Source organism: Pelobates fuscus, chromosome 5 (genome assembly GCF_036172605.1).
Source record: "Pelobates fuscus isolate aPelFus1 chromosome 5, aPelFus1.pri, whole genome shotgun sequence".
NCBI lineage: Eukaryota > Metazoa > Chordata > Amphibia > Anura > Pelobatidae > Pelobates > Pelobates fuscus.
Genome location: NC_086321.1, coordinates 120,801,089 through 120,828,660, shown reverse-complemented (window position 1 = coordinate 120,828,660; position 27,572 = coordinate 120,801,089). Strand labels below are relative to the sequence as shown.

Here is a 27,572-nt window from a genome sequence, read left to right as displayed (position 1 = left end):
CTGACCCCTGATCAATCAGGTTTTCCCCCAAATTCACTCCACTACAACTGCCCTCTTAAAAGCTTGCAATGATCTCCAAACTGGCATGGAACAAGGAGACCTAACTGGAGCTATTTTCCTTGATTTTACAAAGGACGTTGACACAGTAGACCATGGCATTCTTTTGCAAAAACGTAAAAACTCAGGCGTTGGTGATCGTCCGCTAACCTGGTTTCGATCATATGTATTGGATTGATCACAATATGTGTCCATTTCTGACAGCAACTCCCTACCTCTCCCAGTCACATGTGGTGTTCCCCAAGGTTCTATCCTCAGCCCCCTACTATTCACATTATTTATAAATGATCTGCCTAATATCTGCAAATCCTCAAATGTACACATGTACGTAGACGACACATTAATCTATGCAAGCAAATACGATCTACTGCAGCTTGAGGCTGTGCTCCAAGACCAGTTCACAGAGGTAGAAAAGTGAATCATGAAAAACAAACTCTTCCTAAACACTGACAAAACATCACAATGATCTTTGGAACAGTACCTAAATTACACAAATTGCAAAATTCCCATCTATGCATCAAAACAAAATCAAAAGGCACAATAGCCGCAGGCCACTTTTTCAAATACTTGGGTATGCTGTTAGACCCCAATCTATCTTTTGGGCTCCACATAGAAAAACTTGCATCTGAACTGTATCCTAAACGAGGTGCCCTGTACAGAAACAAATCCTGCCTAAGCCCTTCAGTAAAGGCAAAAATTGTACAGAAAATGCTGATGCCAATCATTGATTATGGGGATGTAGTATATACACCTGCACCGCAAACCCACCTTAATAAACTTAGTACATTGTATAATTGTTCTGCTGCTTTGTGCTACAATGTAATTATATGACCCACCATTGTGACATGCTAAAAGAACTAAACTGTCTGTCACTGGAATCCAGACGCACCCTTCATCTTTCCAGCCATGTGTGACATGTCATGATTCCCTTTTATTCCAGAAGTTTGGTCCTTAAGGGGTTAAGAGCTTTTCTGGGAAGCTTCCACCATACCTGAGCAGAATGTTCTCCCCAGCTGTTCCCACCTACTATAATCTGCAATCCAGAAACAGCACTTTATTTAGTCTACCTCAATACAAAAAGAAAGCGTCTCGATCGTCCTTTTCCTACAGAGCATTGCAATTATGGAACGACCTCCCGCAAACTTTCAAATGTTCCCCAGGCCTAAAATCCTTCCCCAGGCCTAAGTAATCCATCTCTACCTATCTCAAAACAGAATGCACCTGTCATGGTTGATTATATATTTCTTACTTGTTCTATGTAAAATTTTGTATATATTGTGTAATAATATTGTTTTTGTATTTTATCCCCTTAACGCCGTAACGCCATTCTATGCCATCCCCATTATAATGGGCTTTAAAGCCGTTGCGGTGGCATAGAACGTTGTAACGGCGGCATAGAACGCCGTACGCTTAAGCCCTTAGGAGCTGCGGTGGACTTACCTCCGCCGCAATCCTCTCCGGGAGGACTGCCTGACAGCCCAGGCAGACCTCCCCCGGCAAATCGGGCCCCCGGGCCATGTGATCGCTCTCAAAGAGCGATCACAAGACCGCAATAGCTGGCTGTGGATCTGCCAGCAGGGGGACTGTCTGGGCTGTCAGACAGTCCCCCTGCTGGTGGGTAGTATAAAATCAAAAAGTATTATTATTAAACATGTAAAATAAATTAATTAAAAGTGTGTGTGTATATATATATATATATTTAAATATATATACATCTTATATATGTAACGTCATACGTAGTTTATTTTAATATTAATATAAGTACATATATTAGTATTAAAATACACTTAGAATGAAGTTACATACACACATATATATATATAATATACACTGCTCAAAAAAATAAAGGGAACACAAAAATAACACATCCTAGATCTGAATGAATTAAATATTCTTCTGAAATACTTTGTTCTTTACATAGTTGAATGTGCTGACAACAAAATCACACACAAATTAAAAAATGGAAATCAAATTTTTCAACTCATGGAGGTCTGGATTTGGAGTCACACTCAAAATTAAAGTGGAAAAACACACTACAGGCTGATCCAACTTTGATGTAATGTCCTTAAAACAAGTCAAAATGAGTCTCAGTAGTGTGTGTGGCCTCCACGTACCTGTATGACCTCCCTACAACGCCTGTGCATGCTCCTGATGAGGTGGCGGATGGTCTCCTGAGGGATCTCCTACCAGACCTGGACTAAAGCATCTGCCAACTTCTGGACAGTCTGTGGTGCAACGTGACGGTGGATGGAGCGAGACATGATGTCCCAGATGTGCTCAATTGGATTCAAGTCTGGGTAACGGGTGGGCCAGTCCACAGCATCAATGCCTTCGTCTTGCAGGAACTGCTGACACACTCCAGCCACTTGAGGTCTAGCATTGTCTTGCATTAGGAGGAACCCAGGGCCAACCGCACCAGCAAATGGTCTCACAAGAGGTCTGAGGATCTCATCTCGGTACCTAATGGCAGTCAGGATACCTCTGGCGAGCACATGGAGGGCTGTGCGGACCTCCAAAGAAATGCCACCCACACCATTACTGACCCACTGCCAAACCGGTCATGCTGGAGGATGTTGCAGGCAGCAGAACATTCTCCACGGCGTCTCCAGACTCTGTCACGTTCTCAGTGTGAACCTGCTTTCATCTGTGAAGAGCACAGGGCGCCAGTGGCGAATTTGCCATTCTTGGTGTTCTCTGGCAAATGCCAAACGTCCTGCACGATATTGGGCTGTAAGCACAACCCCCACCTGTGGACGTCGGGCCCTAATATCACCCTCATGGAGTCTGTTTCTGACCGTTTGAGCAGACACATGCACATTTGTGGCCTGCTGGAGGTCAGTTTGCAGGGCTCTGGCAGTGCTCCTCCTGTTCCTCCTTGCACAAAGGCGGAGGTAGCGGTCCTGCTGCTGGGTTGTTGCCCTCCTACGGCCTCCTCCACGTCTCCTGATGTACTGGCCTGTCTCCTGGTGCTCTGGACACTATGCTGACAGACACAGCAAACCTTCTTGCCACAGTTTGCATTGATGTGCCATGCTGGATGAGCTACACTACCTGAGCCACTTGTGTGGGTTGTAGACTCAGTCTCATGCTACCACTAAGTGGTGAAAGCACCGCCAGCATTCAAAAGTGACCAAAACATCAGCCAGAAAGCATAGGAACTGAGAAGTGGTCTGTGGTCACCACCTGCGGAACCACTCCTTTATTGGGGGTGTCTTGCTAATTGCCTGTAATTTCCACCTGTTGTCTACCCCATTTGCACAACAGCATGTGAAATTGATTGTCACAACAGTGTCAAGTGGATAGTTTGATTTCACAGAAGTGTGATTGACTTTGAGTTACATTGTGTTGTTTAACCCCTTAAGACCGCAGGACGTTCTATGCCGTCCTTATTTTGGTGGCTCTAAACGCCGCAGGACGGCATAGAACGTCCTGCGATCTTTTGTACTTACCCGGTCGCCGGCGATCGCGGTATGGGGGACTTACCTGGGAGCCCAGGGAGTCCCCCTCTGTCCTCTTCGGCCCCCCAGGGCCATGTGATCGCGAGGTCCTTGCGAGGACCCTGCGATCACATGGACGGCATAGCTGTCCATGTCAATGCAAGCAGGGGGAGTGCCTGTAATGACAGGTACTCCCCCTGCTGTCTGAAAAAAAAAAAATTTGTAAAGTGTAAAAATAAGATTATATATACTTAGATCATATATATATTTATTATATATATGATCTAAGTATATATATATATATATATATATATATACACACATATACACATAAATATACATACACTGTCTACGTGTATTTTAATATTAATATATACATAATTATATATGTATATTAATATCAAAATACACGTACAATGATATTGATTAAATATATATAGATATAATTTTCATTATATATATATATTTATGTATAATAAAAAATAAATATGTTAAAAAATAAAATGAAATAGAATAAATAAATAGATAAAAAAATATATAAACATGCGTAATTTCGTTCTAACTGTATTTTAAAATTAATATATATATTGATATCAAAATAAGAGAGGCTGCGCCAACATTTAAACAAAATAAAAAAATATATAAAAAAATGAATAAACAATAAAAAATTAGTCCCAATATATATCAGAGAATAAAGTGTCTGTTCCACAGGTTCCACTGGTAGAGTGTATCCTCTGTCTGTGATACTTTAAATCGTCTCGTGGTATGGAAAACACAAAGGGAAAGGACCAATCGTACAGAGTGTTTAAAATGAGTAGTGGTAGAATAATAAGATGTATTACACTCATATTTTCATGAGCTATGACCAGCTCAGGGGTCACAGGTGTTAAGCAGAATAATCCCTGCTTGTAGGATATTTCGAATGCTTGTCCTCTTGAGTATGATGGTATCCAACTCTCAGGAAAATTGAAAAATAGGAACAGCAAATAGTGCTCTTTATTGATATAATGAATAATAGAAATGAGAAGGAGATATACTCACAAATGGAGTGCAGACCTCACTGCACTTGAAATATAGCGTGGGCGGTATAATCCTCACCTCAGGATGTATAAAATGCCAGGAAAGAAAATAGTAAAAAATGTAGTATGTGTAAAAATAATAAAATAAAAATTTATGAGTGGCACAATAATATAGCCAAACTTAATGGTTTTTATTGTGTATTTTAATAATAAATTAACGCGTTTCACCACTGGGGTTTTATCAAAATGGAATAACATTAAAACCTGGCAAGAATAGAATATATATAGGGACACTGGTACTTTAAAAATGGCGCCAAAAAATAGCATTCATGAGCATTGGCCAATCAGAATTAAGCATAGTACACATAGTTAAAAGAACTTTTAGTAACAGATAAAACAGAGATTATAATTAATTAAAATAGAACTATATCATGTCACAATCATAGTGTATTATATACAGATAGAAAACGAGGCCTCCAACACAAGTTATACTTTGCTGAATATGTATATAGCGCGTCACGTGACCCGCGCGGCATTATGGGGAATGTAGTGCGCGGGTCACGTGATCGCACATAAACATGCGTGCGGCCGTCCCAACACGCACGCATATTTATGTGCGATCACGTGACCCGCGCACTACATTCCCCATAATGCCGCGCGGGTCACGTGACGCGCTACAGTACCCCTCATGTACAGGTTTTATGGTGTTTTCAAAAGTTACAGAGTCAAATCTAAGGTTTGAGACCGTATGGTAGCCCAGGAATGAAAATTATCCCCATGATGGCATACCATTTGCAATAGTAGACAACCCAGGGTATTGCAAATAGGGTATGTTCAGTTTTTTTTTTTAGTAGCCACTTCGTCACAAACACTGGCCAAAATTTGCGTTCAAATTAGTTTTTTGCATTTTCAAATATTAACACTAACTTTGGCCAGTGCTTGTGACCAAGTGGCTACTAAAAAAGACTGGACATACTCCATTTGCAATACCTTGGGTTGTCTACTTATGCAAATGGTATGCCATCATGGGGGTAATTCTTATTCCTGGGCTACCATATGGTCTCAAAGGCAACGTAACCAATCTGGCGAATTTCAATGTGAAAAAACTGAAATATGTAACACGCTATATTTTACCCTGTAACTTCCCAAAACACCATAAAACCTGTACATAGGGGGTACTGTTTTACACGTGAGACATCGCTGAATACAAATAAGTGTATTGTATTTCAGTAAAAGCAAACAGTATTTTGACATTCACAGTTAAAATGTCACGTATTTTCTCCCATTTTTTTTTATATTTTTTTCATATTAAATTATGTTCCATACCTAAATATTTGATGTTAAACGAAAGCCCTGTTTCCCCTGAATAAAATGATATATAATAAATGTAGGTGAATTTAAAATGAAAGAGGTGAATTACAGTTGGACAGATGCCAGGTTTTGTTTACGGTTTTTTTGGATCACAACTTGTACATTTGGCTGCGGTCTTAAGGGGTTAAGTGTTCCCTTTATTTTTTTGAGCGGGGTATATTTTATATTTATATCTATACGTATAATTACAATAATAAATAAAATATTTTTTTTTAAATGAAAATAAATTATATATACATATGTAATTTAATTCTAAGTGTATTTTGTTATATATATATATATATATATATATATATATATATATATATATATATATATATATATATATGGATCTTGTTAAAGACCCAGCAGGGTCGAAACGTTGATTTATTTGTATACCACAGCGATGTATTCTTTGGAATGCAGTAAATAATTTTGCACTTTTACTAAGACCTAGTGTGCTCCCTTGATTGTTTTTCTATATATATATATATATATATATATAAAAAACAAAATACACTTAGAATGACTTAGTGGCTAATAAGAAAGACTGGACATATCCCACTTGCAATACCTTGGGTTATCTACTTTTAATTCTCATTCCTGGGCTACCATATGGTCTCAAAGTCAACATGACTAATCTGGCAAATTTCAATTTGAAAAAAAATGAAAAATTGAATGTGCTATATTTGACCCTGTAATTTTCCAAAACACCGTAAAACATGTTAATAGTGGGTACTGTTGTACTCTTGAGACTTTGCTGAATACAAATATGTGCATTTTATTGCAGTATAAGCAAATCGTATTATGAAATTTACAGCTAAAAAGTTTAGGCAGAACTACAATTTAAGAAAAAAAGAATCGTAATCTTTTTTTTAATTTTATTCATAATAAATTATGTTTCAAATATGAATAGTTTGTTGGAAATTAAAGCCCTGTCTCTCCTGAACAAAATGATATATAATAAGTGTGAGTGCACTTAATATGAAAAAGGTGAATTACGGTTGGACAGACATATAGCACAAATTCCAGTTTTTGTTTACATTTTGTTTTGATCAGAACGTGTACTATTGACGCCATCCTGAAGGGGTTAATGTACCCTATTGTATCAATGCAATGTTTTGTGGACTCAGGACATACTTGAAAATGAGAGAAATCTCAATGTATCCTTCCTCTTAAAATATTTAAAAAATAAATATCTCTAATTACAATACATAATTTTACGTTCACATTAAATTATTTTCTATAAAGGTCACATGATTTAGAATATCTCTATCGAGTATGCTAATCCACTTGTGAAGTCATGACTGTTCAAGTGAGGCATAGTTACGTATTTATTTTGGCAACCCTTGTAACAAGCTATTGTCAGTGTAGCATTGAAGCAGTGTCCCTGGCTTTAACATCAATAGGTTATGGCAGAAAATAGAAGATCCATACATACCAGTGAACTAGTCAATGCTTAACAGCATGCCGTGCTAGTAGGATAATGCCTAATGATGAGTATCACTTGATCAGCTTCTAAAACGCTGTTATGTATAATGTTTACATGTAATATAGAACCCAGACAAAGTCAAACTGCATACTTCTACTGCACACATTTTCCTGGGTTTAGGTGAACTACATTAGCAGGGTTAAAATGAAAATTATTGTTTTTATTATTAAACAAATATATAGAGATACAGCTAATACTTAGGGCAGAAAAAGTATGTGTTCATAAGCAGTGTCAATAGAGTTAAGTATATCCCTTAAAACGAAAATTAAAGTAAAGTAAATTGCAAACAGTGTTCAAAATAGCTGAATGGAAAAATTAATCAAACTATCATATATTTTCCAGCTCAGATACATTTACTTAGATGTACCATTCCCTTTTTTAATATATTTATAATTCCCAGTTTAATGTATAACTCTGCTGATTTTAAACAGCTAAATAGGTTCCTCTTTTACAATCCATATAGACCTCATTGTCATGTTGTACTACGTCACTGGCACTAGATGGCAATATGCACTTTCTAATTCAATGTTAAGCTAGCCTATTTTATCCATTAGAAAAGTAAGTGTTCTCTATACAGATGATCCTCACTTACCAATTGGGTTTCCGTTCTTACGACTCGGTTGATAAATGAGGACATGCTAGAGAGCACATCTATGTTTGGGGGTGTTCCTCTGAACATAGACCAGCTCACTAGAGCAGGGAATCCCTCAAATCTATGTTCAGGGGAAATTCCCTGAACATAGCCCAGCTTTCTTACATAGGGAATCCCTCGATTACCTGCGCTAGAAAGCTAGTCGTAAGTCTGAGCAGTTGTTTTTGTCAGATTTAGTAGACTAAAACAATTCAGATGACTAAAATACAACTAGAACTAAAATGGCTTTTTAGTCAGAAGACTATGACTGAAACTAAATTGAAATTTACCGCTTTAATTAACACTGGCGGCAGTTGAGTATTTAGGATTTGTGCTGCCCTAGGCAGGACAGTGCTCGGGCACCCCCTCTGCCCCCTTAATTTAAATTTCCGCACTTCCAATGCCGCACTTTGACTGATAGACGCACACACTCACTGATGCATACACTCCTTGACAGACACACACTCTCAAATACAATGACAAACACACACTCACTGATTTGACACACTGATAGACAGACACACACTATTACTCGGACACGCACTGACAGACGTATGAACTCACTGACCGACACATACACACTCACTGACCGACACACACACGCATTCACTTAGACACACACACTTACAGTCACACATTCACTCAGACACAAAAATTCACTCACAGATACACACACTAATTTACTCACAGACACACACAGACATTACCACCAACACTCACAAATTATAATTATTTTTTATTTTAAATCCACCCAGCCTCCCTGGGAGAGCTGGAGTGGATTTCTTACCTGTCCAGTGGGGCTGCTGGGCAGGCGGGCGGACAGGCAGAGTAGACGTCGAGGGAGCTCTGATTTTTCTGCTCAGTTCCCTTGTGCGCCACTTAGTGATGCCGGGAGCCGGTCTGGCGTCATATTCCGGCTCCTGACTTAATTAAGCGGCGTGGAGGGAGCTTAACCGGAAGAGCTCAGGTGAGCATGCTCCTTTGCAGCCCGATGCAAAGGAGACATGAGGGGCTGTGAGAATGAGACACACGAGGGGTCTGTGAGAATGAGACACACGAGGGGTCTGTGAGAATGAGACACACGAGGGGGCTGTGAGAATGAGACACACGAGGGGGCTGTGAGAATGAGACACACGAGGGGGCTGTGAGAATGAGACACACGAGGGGGCTGTGAGAATGAGACACACGAGGGGGCTGTGAGAATGAGACACACGAGGGGGCTGTGAGAATGAGACACACGAGGGGGCTGGGAGAATGAGACACACGAGGGGGCTGGGAGAATGAGACACACGAGGGGGCTGGGAGAATGAGACACACGAGGGGGCTGGGAGAATGAGACACACGAGGGGGCTGGGAGAATGAGACACACGAGGGGGCTGGGAGAATGAGACACACGAGGGGGCTGGGAGAATGAGACACACGAGGGGGCTGGGAGAATGAGACACACGAGGGGGCTGGGAGAATGAGACACACGAGGGGGCTGGGAGAATGAGACACACGAGGGGGCTGGGAGAATGAGACACACGAGGGGGCTGGGAGAATGTGATATCTGGAGGGGGAAATGAGCACATGGAAGACGGAAAGAAACAGGGGCTGGGAAGAGGCAAATTAGACAGACTGGGGCTTGGGAGAGGGACACACAGAGGGGCTGGAGAAGGGACAAAAGAGACAGAGGCTTTACCTAGTTTTAGCCATGTAGACTAAAACTAAAACAATTCAGATTACTAAATTACAACGAATACTAAAATGGCTTTTTAGTTAGTAGACTATGACTAAAACTAAATAAAAATCTGGCGACAAAATTAACACTGATTATCTGTACTTGGTTATCTACAAGATAAATACGTTTATTAACCTATTAAAGATATAATAGGGATATAATTTCTAATTAGTGGGGTAATAGCTGCTTGATCCAAGGAGACATCCGACTGCTATTTTGGAGTCAAGAAGGAATTTTTTCCTAGTTTGTTGCAAAATTGGAAGCGCTTCAGACTGGGTTTTTTGCCTTCTTTTGGATCAACAGCAAAAACATATGTGAGGAAGGCTGAACTTGATGGACGCAAGTCTCTTTTCAGCTATGTAACTATGTAAAGATCAATGACTTCTCAGGTATGATTTCAGAATATTAAAGGGACATTATAGTCACCAAACCATGGTTAGCTTAATGAAGCAGTTTTGGTGTATAGATCATGCCCCTGCATTCTCACTACCTAATGCTGTGCCATTTAGGAGTTAAATCATTTTGTTTATGCAAGCCTAGTCACACCTCCTTGCATATGACTTACACAGTCTTCCGAAACACTTCCTATAAAGAGTAATCTAATGTTTACACTTTATTATTGTAAATTCTGTTTAATTTAGAATTTATCTCCTGCTTGTTAATAGATTTCTAGACCCTGCAGGGGCCGTCTGTTTGTGATTTATATTCAATTTACAGAACAGGAGATAAAAACCTTTAAATTAACATCTGAATGAGAATGAAACCATTTTTTTCCCATGCAGACTTTGTCAGTCAGAAGCAAAAGTGATTTAACTCCTAAATGGCAAATAACTAAGCATTGATCCTTCATAGGCATAATCTATACACCAAAACTGCTTCATTAAGCTAAAGTTGTTTTGGTGACTATAGTGTCTCTTAAAATGGATTTGTAATAAACTAAATGTACCAGAAATATAACTTGTTTATTCACAAGGTTTGGGAATCCTTGCACTGTGTACTGCAGCCTACATAAATACACTTGCTATACTATAGTGAGCGTCTACCACCCCTGTTGTTCATCTTAAAATGGATTTGCCTGACCCTTGGACCTTAAGGGGTTAATATAGATTTACTAGCTAAATAGCCATAGTAGTACTGAAAGTGCAAAAGCGTAGTTTTGTTTTTAATTGCAATATTTATTAAAACTGTGTTTGATTTTGTTCCATGTACAGACACCCTGTCCGCTACGTCTGGTTCAACTCCCACAGCTTAATTACAGCAAACATTCCGGATGATAAGAATCCTCGTGGGGCTAGCATCATGGATGATGATCTTACAGCTCACCGCAGGTAAGGAAACCAGTTAGGAGGTTTGTGTGTTTACATGCCTGTTATTTATGGAAAAATACAGGATTAACACTTACTAATCTATTTCTTTCTGTATGGTGATATCACATGATAAGTAGTTCACAGTGATATATTTGGGTTATCATAGTGTTAGAACACATCCATATACATTTTGTGTCTTTCACATTTCCTTCACTGTCTTGTTGATGTGGTTTCAAGCACTAGCAATGTAGGACCTGCAAAGGAGTTTGCTGAAAAATAACCCTAGCTGTCTTTCATCCAGAGGCAAACTACTGTTAACCTTCAGGGTGTAGCACCTTCAATCATTTTCTTAGTGACTCTGTTTACTATTGACTTCATACTCAAGAGTATTGTATTTCTAAGTGTACAAAGATAGACAACCTCATTTAGGAAGCAACCACTTGTGAGTGAGCGTTGTCTTGCCTGGGGGGGGGGGCAAAAATTTCAATCATTATCAGGACACAATAGTCTTAGAAATATAGGCTTGTGTGTCTAACACTACTATTTGTTTAAACCATCATATCACATTTAGCAGCTGGTCTCAAATGAATAAGGCGTACTCTTAAAAATTAAATAATGTTATACATTATTATACATTATTCTGAAAGTTTGAGAATATTTATACAAGGTCTTAACATTTCAGATGTGCAGCAACTAAAGTAGTATTTTTTTCTCTCTCTCTGCAGACACCGTGGCACCATCAATGTATATAATTTTTCCATGGATCAGACATCTGTTGAAAGCATCCTTCCAATCTGTCGCTCCTCCTACAGTGAGATGACTGGATACAACTATAACATTGGACTGGCAGTGCCGTATGACAATGTGTAGATGTGCTTCTCACCTCAAAGACACAAACTGAAGTCTGACCGATGACCAGCTAGTTGCACAACAATCTCCTCATTATTTGGGAATATTCTAGTCCAAAATAAAACTCAGGGAAACTGGATACACCTTCTTATCCCAAAATGAAACCAGGGAAGAGATTGCAAATATTACAATATTTACAGCAAAAACAAACAAAAACAGTACTTTGTATCTATTTGACAGCAGCAGTTATACCTAGTTTCAAGAATGTATTCAGGGAATATGATAACCGAAAACAATTTAGAACGTTTAGTTTACGGAGGCAGTTCTGGTGTATATATATTGAATTAAATCTTGCAAATTACGTTTTTAATTCATCACAATTCAAAGTTCAGTGAATGAGTCCTTAAGTCTTGTTTTTAACAAATGGACGAAGCTTGATATTGTCTATAGATGGAGACTTGAGATACCCTACTTTTTTATTTTGATTGCAGCCTGCAGTAACAGAAGTGACAGAAGTGAAGATTCAGAGACGTGTTGTGTACACAATGATTAGCAGCTTTCTGTTACAATCAGAAATATAAACTGGCAGCCTCAAATGTCATCTAATAATTGCGCCTGGCATCACTGTGTTCCCAGGTGTGGTGTTAGTGACCTTTATTTGTTTTTCTACAGATTTAATGTAATAGAACAAGAAAGGATGTAGACAAACTTTATTTGTATTTTGATCTCACCCGTACTTACTGTTTTTAAACACAAGAAACAAAAAAAGTCTATTGTTTTTGTCCGTCTGATGTTTGTTTTGTTTTTTTCTACTTAAACTGGAGTTAATCCTGGCTTTGAAACAAATGCTACAGAAATATGCTACTGAAATACGTTTTTTTACTGTTAAACCAGAGCTGCTATGGTATATTGATGAGGACCTTGCTCAAACAAGCTTACAATCTAGAGGAGGTGGGGTATAAGATGACTATAGAAAGGCCAGTGTAAAGGATAGGAACCAGGTGACAGGAGTGGCAGAATTGGAAGGTGACAGTAAAAGGGACTGTGGACCTACTAGTTGTCAGGATCGGGACAGGGATCCAACACGCAGAGTACAAACAGTAGCCAGATATGTATACCGGACCTTAGAATGGCCGGACTAACGTAAGTAGTACAGTATAGAATGGTCAAAGACAAGCCGAGGTCGAGGGTAACAGAAGACAGGTAAGCGAGAGACAAGCCGAATCAAGGGTAACAGAGATAAGCAGAGTAAGGTAAACAAGCCGGGTCAAAACCAAAAGGGATAATAGAAAACACAAGCACTGAGTGACTAGAACAAGCTAGAACCACGACAGGGCAATGAGCTAATGAAAGAAGCTCTGTTAAATACCCTGTTCAGAGCAGTAACCACGCCTCCAAGGCGTCCTGATTGGTCCTGCAGCCATTGACTGACAGGTTGTTCCGGGGGAGTGTCCTGATGACTACTTCCTGCCTAGATGCTGTAAAAGGCAGTCACTCCCTCGCGGCCGGCCTAGCATGACCAGATAGACCGCGGGGAAGGGAGCCATCAGACCGTCTGGATGGAGGAACAGCTAAGTCTCTACCTCTTTCGGAGGTAGAGACCACAGGTACCCTGACAGTACCCCCCCTCTCAGATACGCCCACCGGGCGGAATGAACCGGGACGAGATGGGAAGCGAGAGTGATACGCCCTGCGGAGACGGGGAGCATGAACATCCTCCTGAGGTACCCAACTCCTCTCCTCAGGACCATATCCCTTCCAATCAACCAGATATTGTACTCTCCCCCGGGAGATTCGAGAATCAATAATAGAGTTAACCTCATACTCCTCCTGACCCTCCACCTGAACGGGGCGAGGAGGGGCTATTGTGGAGGAAAATCTGTTACATATGAGTGGTTTCAGCAATGAAACGTGAAACGAGTTCGGGATGCGTAAGGTATTAGGAAGAGCTAAACGATACGCAACTGGATTGATACGGGTCAGCACCCTGTAGGGTCCAATATAACGAGGAGCGAACTTCATGGAGGGCACTTTTAAACGGATGTTCCTCGTGCTCAGCCATACCCTATCACCTGGAACAAAGACCGGAGCCGCCCTTCTACGTTTATCAGCGTGTTTCTTGACCAACATAGAGTTGTGCACAAGGATTTGTCGAGTTTGATCCCACAACTTCCTCAAATTGGCAACATGAACATCAACCGACGGCACCCCCTGGGAAGGGGAATCCGAAGGAAGAATAGACGGATGAAAACCATAATTCATGAAGAAGGGGCTTGAATGAGTAGAATCGCAAACGAGATTGTTGTGTGCAAACTCCGCCCAAGGAATCAAACCGACCCAATCATCCTGGTGTTCAGAAACAAAGCATCGTAAATATTGTTCGATTTTCTGGTTGGTACGTTCAGCAGCTCCGTTAGACTGAGGATGATAGGCAGAAGAAAAGTTTAATTTAATACCAAGTTGAGAGCAGAAGGACCTCCAAAAGCGGGAAACAAATTGGGAGCCTCTGTCCGATACAATTTGAGAGGGTATCCCATGTAGGCGAAAAATCTCCTTAGCGTATATCTCTGCCAATTCGGGAGAAGACGGGAGTTTAGGCAGGGGAATGAAGTGTGCCATCTTAGTAAACCTGTCAACCACGGTGAGGATAACAGTCTGTCTTTTAGAGATAGGTAGATCGACAATAAAGTCCATGGCCAAACAGGACCATGGTTTTTCTGGAACCTCCAAGGGGTGCAGGAATCCACATGGAAGCGTATGGGGTTGTTTGGTTTTAGTACAAACTTCACATGCAGCGATGAACTCCTCAATATCCCTCCGTAAAGCAGGCCACCAGAAGTCCTTAGAGATCAACGCGTAAGTTTTGCGAATACCAGGATGTCCCGCCATCTTGCTATTATGTAAACACTGTAAAAGTTCCAGTTGAAGAGCAGGAGGAACGAAATGACGGCCCGCAGGAGTCTGTTTAGGTGCTAGATGTTGCAACTTAATGATCTCGGCCAGTAATGGAGAATGAATCCTGAGATTCGTATTAGCAATGATATTGCATTTCGGAACTATAGAAGAAAGAACTGGTTCAGGTACAGTAGAAGGTTCATATTGGCGAGATAATGCATCGGCTTTAGAGTTTTTAGAACCAGGTCTGTAAGTCAGTACATAATTGAAGTGAGTCAGGAATAAGGACCAACGAGCTTGTCTAGAGGATAAGCGCTTAGCCTCCCCAATATAGGACAAGTTTTTGTGGTCCGTCAAAATCGTAATAGGGTGTAGGGTCCCCTCCAACAAATGTCTCCACTCCTTTAAGGCTTTAATGACTGCTAACAGTTCCCTTTCCCCGATGTCATATCTGCTCTCAGGCCCAGAAAATTTCTTAGAGAAAAAACCACAAGGGTGTAACGGTTTATCCACCCCTAACCTTTGAGACAGAACAGCCCCAACTGCTGTCTCAGAGGCATCGACCTCGAGCAAGAAAGGCAGAGTCGTATCAGGATGGACTAGAATGGGAGCCGAGGCAAAAAGTTCCTTGAGAGTCTTGAAAGCACCAAGAGCTTCCTTAGACCAGAACTTCGTATCAGCCCCTTGTTTGGTCATATTGGTAATAGGCGCAATGATAGAGGAGTATCCTTTAATGAAGCGCCTATAGTAGTTGGAAAAACCAATAAACCTTTGGATAGCCTTGAGTCCTTTGGGCAAGGGCCAGTCTAAAATAGATTGGAGTTTTACAGGATCCATTTTAAAACCCTCCCCAGAAATCACGTATCCAAGAAAGTCTACCTGAGACTGATCAAAACTGCACTTTTCCAATTTGCAATATAGACCATGTTGCAGCAGCTTGTGTAATACCTTTCTGACCTGTCTATGGTGAGTCTCAATCTCCTTAGAGTGTATTAGTATGTCGTCCAGGTAAACAATAACACAATCATGCTGAAACTCCCTAAGTACCTCATTAATCAAGTCTTGAAATACTGCAGGAGCATTGCATAGTCCAAATGGCATAACAGTGTATTCGTAATGGCCATACCGGGTATTGAATGCCGTCATCCACTCGTGACCTTGCTGGATTCTCACCAAATTGTAAGCCCCTCTGAGATCTAACTTGGTGAAGATTTTGGAGCCCTTAAGACGATCAAATAACTCGGTAATCAGTGGGATAGGATAGGCATTTCTGACAGTTATTTTATTCAAGCCTCGGTAATCGATACAAGGTCTCAGCGTGCCATCCTTCTTCTTAATGAAAAAGAACCCAGCCCCGGCCGGAGAAGAAGACCTCCTGATGAATCCCTTTTCTAAATTATCCCGAATATACTCCTCTAGAACCGAGTTTTCCTGAACAGACAAAGGATATACATGGCCCCTCGGAGGCATAGTGCCGGGTAGCAGCTTAATCTTACAGTCAAATGACCTGTGTGGAGGCAAAGAATCTGCATTCTTCTTGTCAAACACTGCCCTTAAGTCTAGGTAAAGGTCTGGTATTTGTCTTTCTGTGGACTGAGTAGGATTCTCCGGTATGTTAATATTAGCTAATGGAGAAACCTTGCACAAACACCGATCCTGGCAGCCCTGGCCCCACGAGAGTATCTCTCCTAACTCCCAATCGATAATAGGGTTATGTTTTTTCAACCATGGGTACCCCAGAACTATGGGAACGGAAGGAGACGAAATGAGCAGAAGAGATAAATTCTCCACGTGTAGGATACCAACATTTAAATCAATGGGTACAGTCTCACGAAAGATAACAGGGTCTAGTAGTGGTCTACCATCTATGGCCTCAACGGCCAAGGGTGTCTCCCTTAGCTGGGATGGAAAATTGTTCTTACTAGCAAAGGCTTGGTCGATAAAATTCTCAGCAGCACCGGAATCTATCAATGCCATAGCCCTTACTACTTCCTTCCCCCAAGTTAAGGAAACTGGTAGCAGAAGCCTGTGATCCTTATAATTAGGAGTAGAGGACAAAATAGAAACACCCAAGGCCTGTCCTCTAGAGGGACTTAGGTGCGAGCGTTTCCCGGGCGGTTAGAACAGTTCGAGAGTAAATGACCCTTGGCTCCACAATACATACACAAACCCTCTCTTCTCCTGTGCTGTCTTTCCTCCTCAGAGAGGCGGGTATACCCTATCTGCATAGGTTCAGTAAGCAAAGATATCGTGGCGTCAGGACTTGGAAAAGCAGGAGCTAACCTAAAAGAAGGTCTCTGGTTCCTCTCTCGAGTGTTCTGTCTCTCTCTTAGACGTTCATCTATACGAGAGATGAACGAAATTAAATCCTCTAAATTCACAGGGAGTTCTCTGGTAGCAACCTCATCAAGGATTACATCAGATAGGCCATTCAAAAATACATCCATATACGCCTGCTCATTCCACTTGATTTCTGCCGCCAGAGACCTGAACTCTAGTGCATAATCCACCAGTGTTCGGTTCTCCTGTCTCAGGCGCAACAGTAATCTGGCTGCATTAACCTTTCTACCTGGAGGGTCAAATGTTCTTCTAAAAGCAGCTACAAATGCGTTATAGTTATAAACTAATGGGTTATCGTTCTCCCATAGTGGGTTGGCCCATCTCAGAGCTTTCTCAATGAGTAGGGTGATAATAAATCCTACTTTTGCCCTATCTGTAGGATAAGAGCGAGGTTGCAATTCAAAGTGGATACTAATTTGGTTTAACCCCTTAAGGACCAAACTTCTGGAATAAAAGGGAATCATGATTGTCACACATGTCATGTGTCCTTAAGGGGTTAAAAAACCACGACACTTCTCAGGAGCCCCACCATAGCGTACTGGGGGGGTAATGCGAGAATAAGCACCCACTGTGGTTACCTCTAGACCTGAACAGACAGGAGAAACAGGGGTTTTATAGTTTATTATTCACTTTTTTTTTTTTTTTTTTTTTTTTTTTTTAAATTCTTTATTTTAGTGTGCAATAAAAGAGTAACAAACAGGCTTGCTTAGCCACGACAGCGTCTGCAAGCTTATAATGGTCAAACATTTGCATACAGTGCTATGACATGTGTAACAATTGCACTTTTTTTGTGTTTAAAGAAACAGGCTGATTCATATATTGTATTGTAAGACTTAAAACATTTCAGGCTAGAGATCCTACGGTAGTAAAAGGTAGATTATACATGCTTAATACGATTATTAAATGACAGGCTTATGTGAGAGAGTGTCAGGTGCAGATTTCTCCACCCTGCTTAAGAGTAGCCCTCAAGGGGCAGCGCGTTACTGAGCTCGCCAGGTTTAGCTTTCATGTAGGCTTATGCTTTTTTAGATGCTATCTATGCAGATGAAGTAGTACTATCAATGGTGGTTAATGCATTTAAACGTCTAGGCAAACATTCGCAGGTGCATGTTTAGACCGTGAGCTATGATCACTTTATGTCTTGATATACATCATATACACTATGTATTCATGTCTAAATGCTGGGCTATGCAGGTGCAAGTGGGGAAGGCAAGATGATGTAGACATGGTGAAAGCTAAACATTTGCTATTGTTAATGTCCAGTTTTATATTTGCTAGTCATCGGCTGTGGTAGCTTGCGGTCGGCATCTATTAATCCGGCTGTCCTTTGCTTATGAGGTTCTTCACCCGATTCCCTGTCTGGGCTCTGCTCGGGGTTGGTTGCGGGATTTATCTGGGGCAGCCCTGCTGCGTTCCGAGCGTGTGGTATGTCCCCATCTCCTGCCCTCATCCGGGTCTGTGTCAGTTGTGGTGAGGCAGTGGTCCCCGCTTTTGATGTCCTTCAAGTTCCCAACCGGGTTGGAGTCTGGGGGTATGGTGGCTAGAGTCCCCTGACTTGTAGTAAGCCTGTCGTGGGCTTGTTGTCTCAGGCAAGGGTTGTAAAGCTGATGGTGGCTGGGACACTCTGTCTGGGCAGTGTGGCAAGGAGATACCCTCTCGCGCCCCTTTCTTATTAAGCAAAGGCTTCTTAGCTTGGGAGGGGTAGTGATCACCTTGGGTGAAGGGGGGGTGTAAGCGGGCAGACCTGGGGTATGTCGCCTTTTAGTTAGGTGACTCACCGCTGGTGGTCTGTCGCCGACCCGTTGGTACTTGCGTCTGGTTTCCCGCCTTCTCCTTCCAGCTTTCCAGGCTTTAGTGTGGCCCCTTTCTGGAGCTGCGGGTTGTGGCTTGGTGACCTGGGAGGGGGGTGCTGCTTGTGTCTCTGCTGGAGCGGAGAGCTTTGCCCAGAAAGCGGCTAGCAGTCGGTCCAGACGATCCGAAAGTGGCGGCAGTGTGAATTTTCGTTCTGGCTGGCACGTGGCGTCCGCCATGATGTGGCACACCAGACCAGCAGTGTCGGTGAGTTGATTTCGTTGCCGTGCCTAGGCTTGAGCCGGGATGTCCCTCTCCGGCGGGGGGGGGGGGGGTGAGTGTGTGTCGGGGAGACCTCCAAGGAGATTGGCAGCAGCTAGCAGAGGGATCGGCCGCCTCCCCCGTGCCGGCTGGGTAGGCCGCCTGTAGGCCTCAGGTCGATCCCCAGTACGTCGTCGCTGTGGGTTGCCGCGGCTTTGCGGACGCACTTACACTGTGGTAAGTCCTCTGTACAGGGGCTGAAAAGTAGGCAGTTGTAGGATGTAATTTCGTTATTTAGGCTTATTTCTGGCTTTTTGTGAGGAGCTCCACCAGCATGCGTCCGTTCAGCCCGGCTGCTAGGCTCCGCCCCTATTATTCACTTTTTACTTATTGTATTAAAGTCCACTATTTCCCGAGGTGGGGATTATTCCACCTAAAATTCTCCAAACTAGAGCATGTCGTTGCTCTAGTATATGTAAGTAGGATCATCTACTTTTACTACGATATTTTTATTTACGTACTATACCATGTGGCGTATTTTACTCTTGTTTTTCATATAACGAATACTTACACCTATAAATTCACCAACGGTCTTGAACCTCAAGAAATCCATAGACGGGGATTATTCCGTCCAGGCTCTTAACACCGAGCTGATATAGCTCCTCAAAGTGTGAGTGTGAATATAACACCTTTGTTCTTGTGGAATTATATCGTTCATACATACTGTACCATTATTTGTATTTTTGTTTCTCTTTTTTTTTTAGTTACTCCGCTGGCCAGTATTTCTACTAAACGTATGTACATTTTCTGATCTTTAGCGCTGTTCACCTTTCTATTTTAACTATATAGAAGTGCCCATACTGACGTCAGAGCATAACTCTTGCCATATAAGGACAAGACCCCCAAATCCACATTCCAGAGCTCTCGGACAAAGAAAGCCTTGTGACTTATTGATACCATCTGTTACTTATGTCAATCCACACATCCATATATATAATCAATAGAAACATAGAATATGCAATATTCTACAGTCTGCATCTTCAGGCTCTTAATTCTTGGGTCGAGCTCTCATAACCCATGGCAAGTTAAGTGTTCACTTTCCAATCTCCCCTTCAACAACTATCTTGATGGAGGTAGCAGCAAGCTGCTGGAGACAAAATAGGTTTGATGGAAATTTTGATAGCAGAGCCTGCATTTCAATGACTTTAATGCATACATCGATCTCACTTTGTCATCTCCACTTTTTGTGGATACGCCTGTTTTCAATATGCCAGATTGATGCTTTGTAACATTTTTAGACTGCAGTTCTGCTACAGTATTTGATTTCCAGTAAAACATGGCTGAAGACTTGTATACATCTTGATTTATAGAGCAAAGAGGCCCATTTAAACAAAGTCTACAGAATAAATGTACATAGAAACTGTGTTTCTTCATACTATGTTCATTCACACAGGTAGATTGGCCGTGAGAAATGTTTCATCTTATTTGTGTATCGAGTATGATGAGTTCAGTAATCCACCAGCATCATAATAGCTATTTCTGTGATTTTGGGGTTTTATGTTTGTTTATTTCCCTCCAAGTTGTTATATACTTTATTGTTGATTGCCCTAATTCCCAGTTTCCTGGTTCAATGGGCAGCCAACTTGTCTGAATAGTCAAACCATGGATCGCTCCGTATCCAAAATACATTCAGAATCACCAACCCTGTGTCATGCCTTCAAAACACAAATATTTATGCTGCCAAGTGATGGTCATTCTGCATGTTAGTGCTCTCTTTACTGCCAACTTACTGAGTGTTCGCTTTAAGATAAGCAGATGTGCAGCCACTCAGTCACCGTGAACGCTTATGTTTTAGGAAGTGGTTAATCTTTGAGGTTTAAAAATAATGGGCATACAAAGCCAGGATGATCTGTTAGTTAAGATATAGAGTTCAAAAGAACATTACATACATCTTCATACTCTATTGCAATCAAATGTCCTGTTTTAAGATGAACTGCAAACTTATCTGAAATGCAGATTAAAGGCACAGAATAATAAAAATAGCTCAAAATTAGATCGACTGAACTGCTAAATCTTTTAAACCCATGCCAAGCTATTTCTGGATGTCAACCCATTTAAGGGATATGTTTCTTCCCTGAATACAATAAGTGTTAACTACGGAAAACAACGATTAATCAAAGAGTCGGAGGAGGGAGGTTCAGCTGTCTTCAAAAATAAATTCTGTCAAGTAAGGTCACCAGGAGGTGCAATGATTGAGTGCCTGGTGCTGACAGTTTAAAATATTGGCAGTGTATGGCCATTGCTCCTACGAACCTGTAAACAAAGGTCAACCTGTGTTCTAGCTGCTTTGCAAACGTCTGTTGCCAAAAATAAAAGTATAATCGTAGACATCGGTTTGTATTGTTTGTTTTTAGACATGTACCCGTTCTCAGGGACATATCATATATCATGCTAGAATGGATGGTGTTTCTGTGCCTGCTATAACTCGGTATATATACTCTTCAAATGCTCCACCTATTTTCCATGCTATGCTCAAGGTTAATGTATGTCAATCTAGAGAAAGTAGCACTAGCATCTAGTAGTGTGTAATTGCCAAGCATCATTACCTGCTTTGAAATAGGAGTTCTATTGTCTGGTTTTCAACACTGTTAAATGTTTTTGGTAAGAAAAACATCAACACATTTTTAATAGCTGATAAAGAAACCCAAAACCCTGTACCCTGTGTGAATTAATATCATTCCTTTACATGCAGAAACGGCATACTCCACCTAGAGCTTCACACTCTTGTTTTTCTGTGGTGTAGTTTTAACTAACTCAATACAGAATTCCTTTGAGATTTGTAATGTTCAATCACAACTTGCTCATTTCAAGCCTGGCTAATTATAGCCTTGATTTAATATTGTTTTGGATAAGCTTTTATTTTTTTTTTTTTTAAATAAAATATTTTAATTTACTGGGCGTATGTGTATATGTATGTATGTATATATATATATGGTATTTGTTTTGGTTTTTATATTTTGAAAAAATCATTTTAATAATGTATCCAATATTATAGTATTTTAAAAGTGCCATATTGGAAGAATGTTTTTACTAAATATTCTTTTAACAAATTTACTAATAATTAGTCTTATGTAATAATCTCACTTCCAAGTCTAATACATAGCAGGCTATTATTGTATAATGTAACTGGATCTGCCTGATGAAATATCAGGTAGATCATGTGATTTAATGGTGATCTTGCGTATCTGTTTGGTACCAAAGAATATAGGTTTACAAACTGTTACATTTACAATACACAACATTTCAGTCCATTTCTCTGACTTTTCTTTACATGAAAACATTTTGAAAAACTGTATGTGGTGTATCTCCTAAATGAACATAGTTTCCCGATTCAGTTGTACTATGTCAAACGAGTGCCCAGCCTATATTATTTGGATTGAGACTGCACTAGATCATTAAATCTACATCAAATGTGTGGCCCAGACAGATTGTTTGTGAATGTGTTATATTTATGAGCATCTTTTCCTTGGTAATAATGGGGAAAGGGTACAAACTGGGCAAATCATATAAGTCCAAACAGTTTGGTGTTTATTACAGTAAACCAGAAATACATTTTATGCAAGATCCAAGCTAATATAGCTTTGTTAAAATTAAAATATGCAATTTTCTAAAAAATAAAAATATACGCATACTTCCATTTTAGATTGTCTCATCCATTCCTGAGAGAACCACAGAACAGTTATTTCTGATAACCCATGTTGCAAAGTGAACAAAATTTTAATTATCTTTTTTTTTTTTTTTACTTGAACACTTCCAGACCACCATAACCCGCACACACTGTATTTTAAAGATGTTTTCCAATCACCACTAAAGAGATGCTATATAGGCACACAGACCACTTCATCTAGGTAAAGTGCCATGTCCATGTAGTTTTAACCCTGCAATTGAGAACATTGCCGGTTTTAAAAACGTTTAGTTGCTGTCACACTGAGATAAACTCCTGCGGTGTCATATCAAATAATGTTATAGAGGCACCATTTTGCTGCGCATGTGCGCCTGCCTTCCAATATTTCAAGTCTTGATGATTTCAGTCAATGAGGTGGGGTCAATGGAGAGAGCAGGGCAGCAGGGGACAAGAGGTAATGAAACTACCTTTTTAACTGTTGCAGGGGGCGGGTCGGTCACCTACACGGTGACACTACAATATTAGGAATTCACATTTGTATTAATAATATTATAGTGTTTCTATAAAGGCGCATAAGTTGGGGCTGCATTAACGCTCCATAAAAGTGTGAGTGCACATTTTTATCTGATTTATACCAACTACAGTTTTAATATACTACACTATTGGCTTCTTTTGGGGTTTTTTTGTTGTTGCATATATCCAAATAAGAATTATTTAGGTGCTGCACCTACCCCTGTTTTATCCAGCTTTTAACTGGGAAAGAAAGACTCTGTGATTGAGCTGCCATTGGACTGTAATCATATTTTAAGCGCTAAATTTTATATTTTTGTTTTTTTCTAATTCTTTAAAGGGACACTATAGTCACAAGAACAACTACAGCTTAATGTAGCTCTCCTGGTGAGTGTAGTCAGTCTCTGCAGACTTTTTGCTCCCTAGGGTCCCCTCCAGTGGCCACTGCTCAGATGACCGCTGGAGGTGCTTCCTGGGGCAGTGCTCCATGCTCTGCATGAAGACACTGAACTTTCCCCATAGACCACAGAGATGCATTGATTCAATGAGGAGATGCTGATTGGCCAAGCCGGTGTTTGGTCTCGCCTCGTCTCCTTGAAGATCTCAGCCTATCTAATGCTTTTCCTATAGGAACACATTGGATTGGCTAAGATCATCAATTCTGATTGTCACCAAGGAGGCGGATCAGGGCAGGGCAAGCACCAGCAGACCCATGCAAAGCTGGAGATAAGGTACATTTTACATTGGTGGTTTTAACACTATAGGGTCAGGAATATACACATTTGTGTTTATGACCCTATAGTGTTTTTTTTAAATAATTGATTCATTACAATGTGTGAGTAATCATCCTTAGACTATCCCCAAAATGTGTAAGTAGTTGTCATCAGTGGCAGGATGGTAACGTATCCAGATTTAGGAATCTGACGTGCATCTGAGTTTCAATATCAATACGCTCCCAAATCTGTAAAATAAATAAATATATATTTATATAATGCCCGAACTGAGAACAGATTTAATACATCACCCACTTGCATGGGGAGAAATATTAAACATATATATATATATATTGGAAATACAGAACCAGTTTTATTCTCAGTTTATTAACAGACTGTACAATTAAATTACGTTTCTATGCCTTAAAATGTAAATTGTAGTCCTGCCAGGGACAGGAGTCGAGTAGCCATTAACAATGCATTTCTAACCAGCAGAAAACCTTTAGCTGGCTTGTAAGAGTATATCAAGTATTGAGTATGTTTCATCAAGCATATAATTGCCTCTGATTTGTTTGTTTGTTTTTTTTTCCAAGTATATATATATATTTTTTTTTTTAATAGTATATTGTGTTCAATTATCTTTGATTTTATAGTATGTTTGTTTCAAATGTCATTGATGTTACTATTTTATTTAAAGTGACACACTTACAGTATATATCACTCTAAAAACTTCAAGTACATTGTATTGACCATTGCTAAGCGTAATGGTTTCTCTTAACTACGTTACATAGAAATATATGTTGAGAATATTTTTGGAAAGAATTTCAGGTGTGCTTTAAAAGTTTTAATATGGAGAGCACTTTTGCAGTATTTAAAGGAACATTGCAAGTACCATAACTACTACACTTCAAAGTAGTGTTAATGGTGCCAGGAATTCCCTGGTGCCATCTCACAATAGGATGTCCATGCTTAGAGTAAAGCAGGACCACAATCATTGGCTGAGAGTGTCAGCTGAGCACCCTTTGCGCTATAGAGCAATCCCTTGCTCAAGAAAAGCGGATAGGCAGCAGATGTGGTGCCCAGTGGGAATTGGGTAATTTGTTAAAATGGTCTGAGATCTCCCTTACGTCATTCATTGTGTGCTATGCATCTATAAACACTTTTGAGAATTTTATATACCATGTGCACTTAATAATATGTTTGAAGTTTGTTGTCAGGTTAATTATGGTTTATGATTATTTGGTGAAGTGTGAGAAAAAGCAATATATTAATTTATTTTTTAATTAATGAGTTTATATACTTTTACAATGATCTCTTTATTAAATTACCATTAGAATAACATCTACACTTAAACATTTAGTTCTATCTCTCAAATGTGTTTTGTTGAACATGAATTATTTATTACACTCAGAGCAGGGTTTTGCTACGATAATGGACATGTTTCACATAGGGTTTGTTAGGGAACATTTATTCTTAGCATAAGGTGAACTTTGTATCTTTTGATGCTAACCTATCAATGCTAGCTGCGGCCTTTTCTTATGCATACACCCATACTAATTTTATCTGGAACCCTTCAGTCAGCCTCAGAGATATGACAAACCAAATGTCATTTAAATCAGGGGCTTCCAGTACTGTGACTCAGTGAGATATGTTGCTAACTGCAGTTCCTGCCCAGAACCATGGTAATCACAAAATCACTAACCCATTACCCATTAACCCATTCTGTGCCCCAGACCCAGACTGACAGATGAGGTATATACAGTGCTCAAAGTACTGACCTTCAAAAAAATATATATATTTATATTTTACAGATATACATACTATAGTTATATATATGAAACCCTTAAAACATGGTGGAACAAACTCCGGTTAACATAATACATTAAAAGTAAATTTAAGAAATTGAGTTTAATAAATACTTTTGTTATAAATGCATGGCAAAAGCTCAATGGTAAAGTACACCAGTGCAGCTAATCAATTACCAGGGTCTTGAGAATGTGATGGGAGGGGGGTGGTGATAATTATTGGCAGTACAGAAACAAAAGGGATACATTGAGCTAGACACTATTACATTATCAGCAACTCTTTTTTTTTTTTTTTTTTTAATTACCTTAAGGAAATCTTCAAAATTGATACCTTCATATACCTGGTCTGGCTCCTGTTAATGTAGAAAAAATACATGTTTGTATTGAAAGAATTAGCGTGGAAATGTTTGAATTTGAAAGACTAAAGTATTGATAAGGTAATGTTACTCTAATATGTGAACTGTTATTTTATTTTTTGTACCAAGAGCTATCTGATTTTCAGTATCATCATCCTGCTGAGGCAGTGAGGCTTAATCACGTTACTTTGCAGTGTATTGTACTTGGTTTACATTATACGTATATTAAATTATATATCCATTCCGAAGAGAGTAATTGTTTTAAATATTGATCACATCTGGATTCCTGACAAATTATTTCACTGTGAACATTTTTTGCAAAAACTCACTCTGCAAATATATGGTGTAACAGTTATTTTTAACTTGAACATAAAAATTTAATTTTTTTTTGCTTTTTGTAGTTAAGTGTAAACCTTTATTATGATTGTATGCCCTAATAGGGGTTTTCCAAAGTTAAATTAATTTTGGTACAAGCTGTTTTATAGGTGCATACAAAAACCCATATTAGAAGCATCCCTGATTGAGATGGTACCAATTCCACATTCTATATATATATATATATATATATATATATATATATATATATATTGCTTTAAAGGAACACTATAGCATTAGGAATACAAGTTGTTGTATTCCTAACATTGTAGTCCCTAGTGATATTAAGGTCCCCCCTTTTTCTGCCCAAAAGGTAGATCCCCAGATGTTTTAGAACTACAACTCCCATGATGCTTTGCATGCCTTTAGACTGACAACATTTGCAGATCTACCTTTTGGGCACCCCTTCCTTACAGTTACAGTTAAGAAAGTTATATAGGATAACATGTGATTTTATTACATGCCCCATGAAATTTCTCTGTTTTTACCATAAATCGTTTTCTACATACTCATTATGCATACCATGTATTTCAACCATACCACTCCCTTTCTGATTGTGAGCATTTAGTCCCAGCATTCAAAACCTGCTGAATCTGTCTGTCAAATCAAGTTTTGGCATATGCTATAGGCACTGTAGCTTCTTGGAACCACAGTCATACATTTTAATAATTGGAATGTGAGTCATAAGTCTTTCTTCAGCAGACTGAAATAAGGTTACATCTTTAAATAAAAACAAAAATATAAACCAAATCAATAGCACAGTCATTAGCCTAGCACAATTCTTTAAAATTGTACAAAAACCTATTTTCTAATAATCACTATAGACACGCAGACATCAACAATAGCTGTTTTATAGAGCAGAAAATTGAGTAAACTACTTTAAGTGGAATATAAAGTGCATCTGACAATGTATTATAGGTTTCAAGGTTCATTAAATGATCAGAGGTGGACGAACAGCCGATATATTTATGGCTTAGTT

The 27,572-nt window shown here is 39.8% G+C and overlaps 2 protein-coding genes across 3 annotated transcripts in view; one reads left to right on the top strand and one right to left on the bottom strand.

Moving 5' to 3' along the window:
• Positions 1-12,641, top strand: part of FBXW8 (F-box and WD repeat domain containing 8) — a 169,566-nt gene extending 156,925 nt beyond the window's left edge. Inside the window, exons 10-11 of one of the 2 annotated variants that reach the window (XM_063454201.1) lie at positions 10,918-11,034; positions 11,739-12,641. In XM_063454201.1, coding sequence (XP_063310271.1) covers positions 10,918-11,034; positions 11,739-11,883 — 262 coding nt within the window. In that variant the 3' untranslated portion in view covers positions 11,884-12,641. The remainder of the gene's footprint in view (positions 1-10,917; positions 11,035-11,738) is intronic. The other variant, XM_063454200.1, reaches the window with a different exon arrangement.
• An 11,278-nt stretch (positions 12,642-23,919) lies between these two features.
• The window catches only part of TESC (tescalcin), a 51,925-nt gene continuing 48,272 nt past the window's right edge, over positions 23,920-27,572 (bottom strand). Inside the window, exons 7-8 of the mRNA XM_063456970.1 lie at positions 26,168-26,215; positions 23,920-24,305 (exon numbers count right to left, since the gene is read on the bottom strand). Coding sequence (XP_063313040.1) covers positions 24,228-24,305; positions 26,168-26,215 — 126 coding nt within the window. The 3' untranslated portion in view covers positions 23,920-24,227. The remainder of the gene's footprint in view (positions 24,306-26,167; positions 26,216-27,572) is intronic.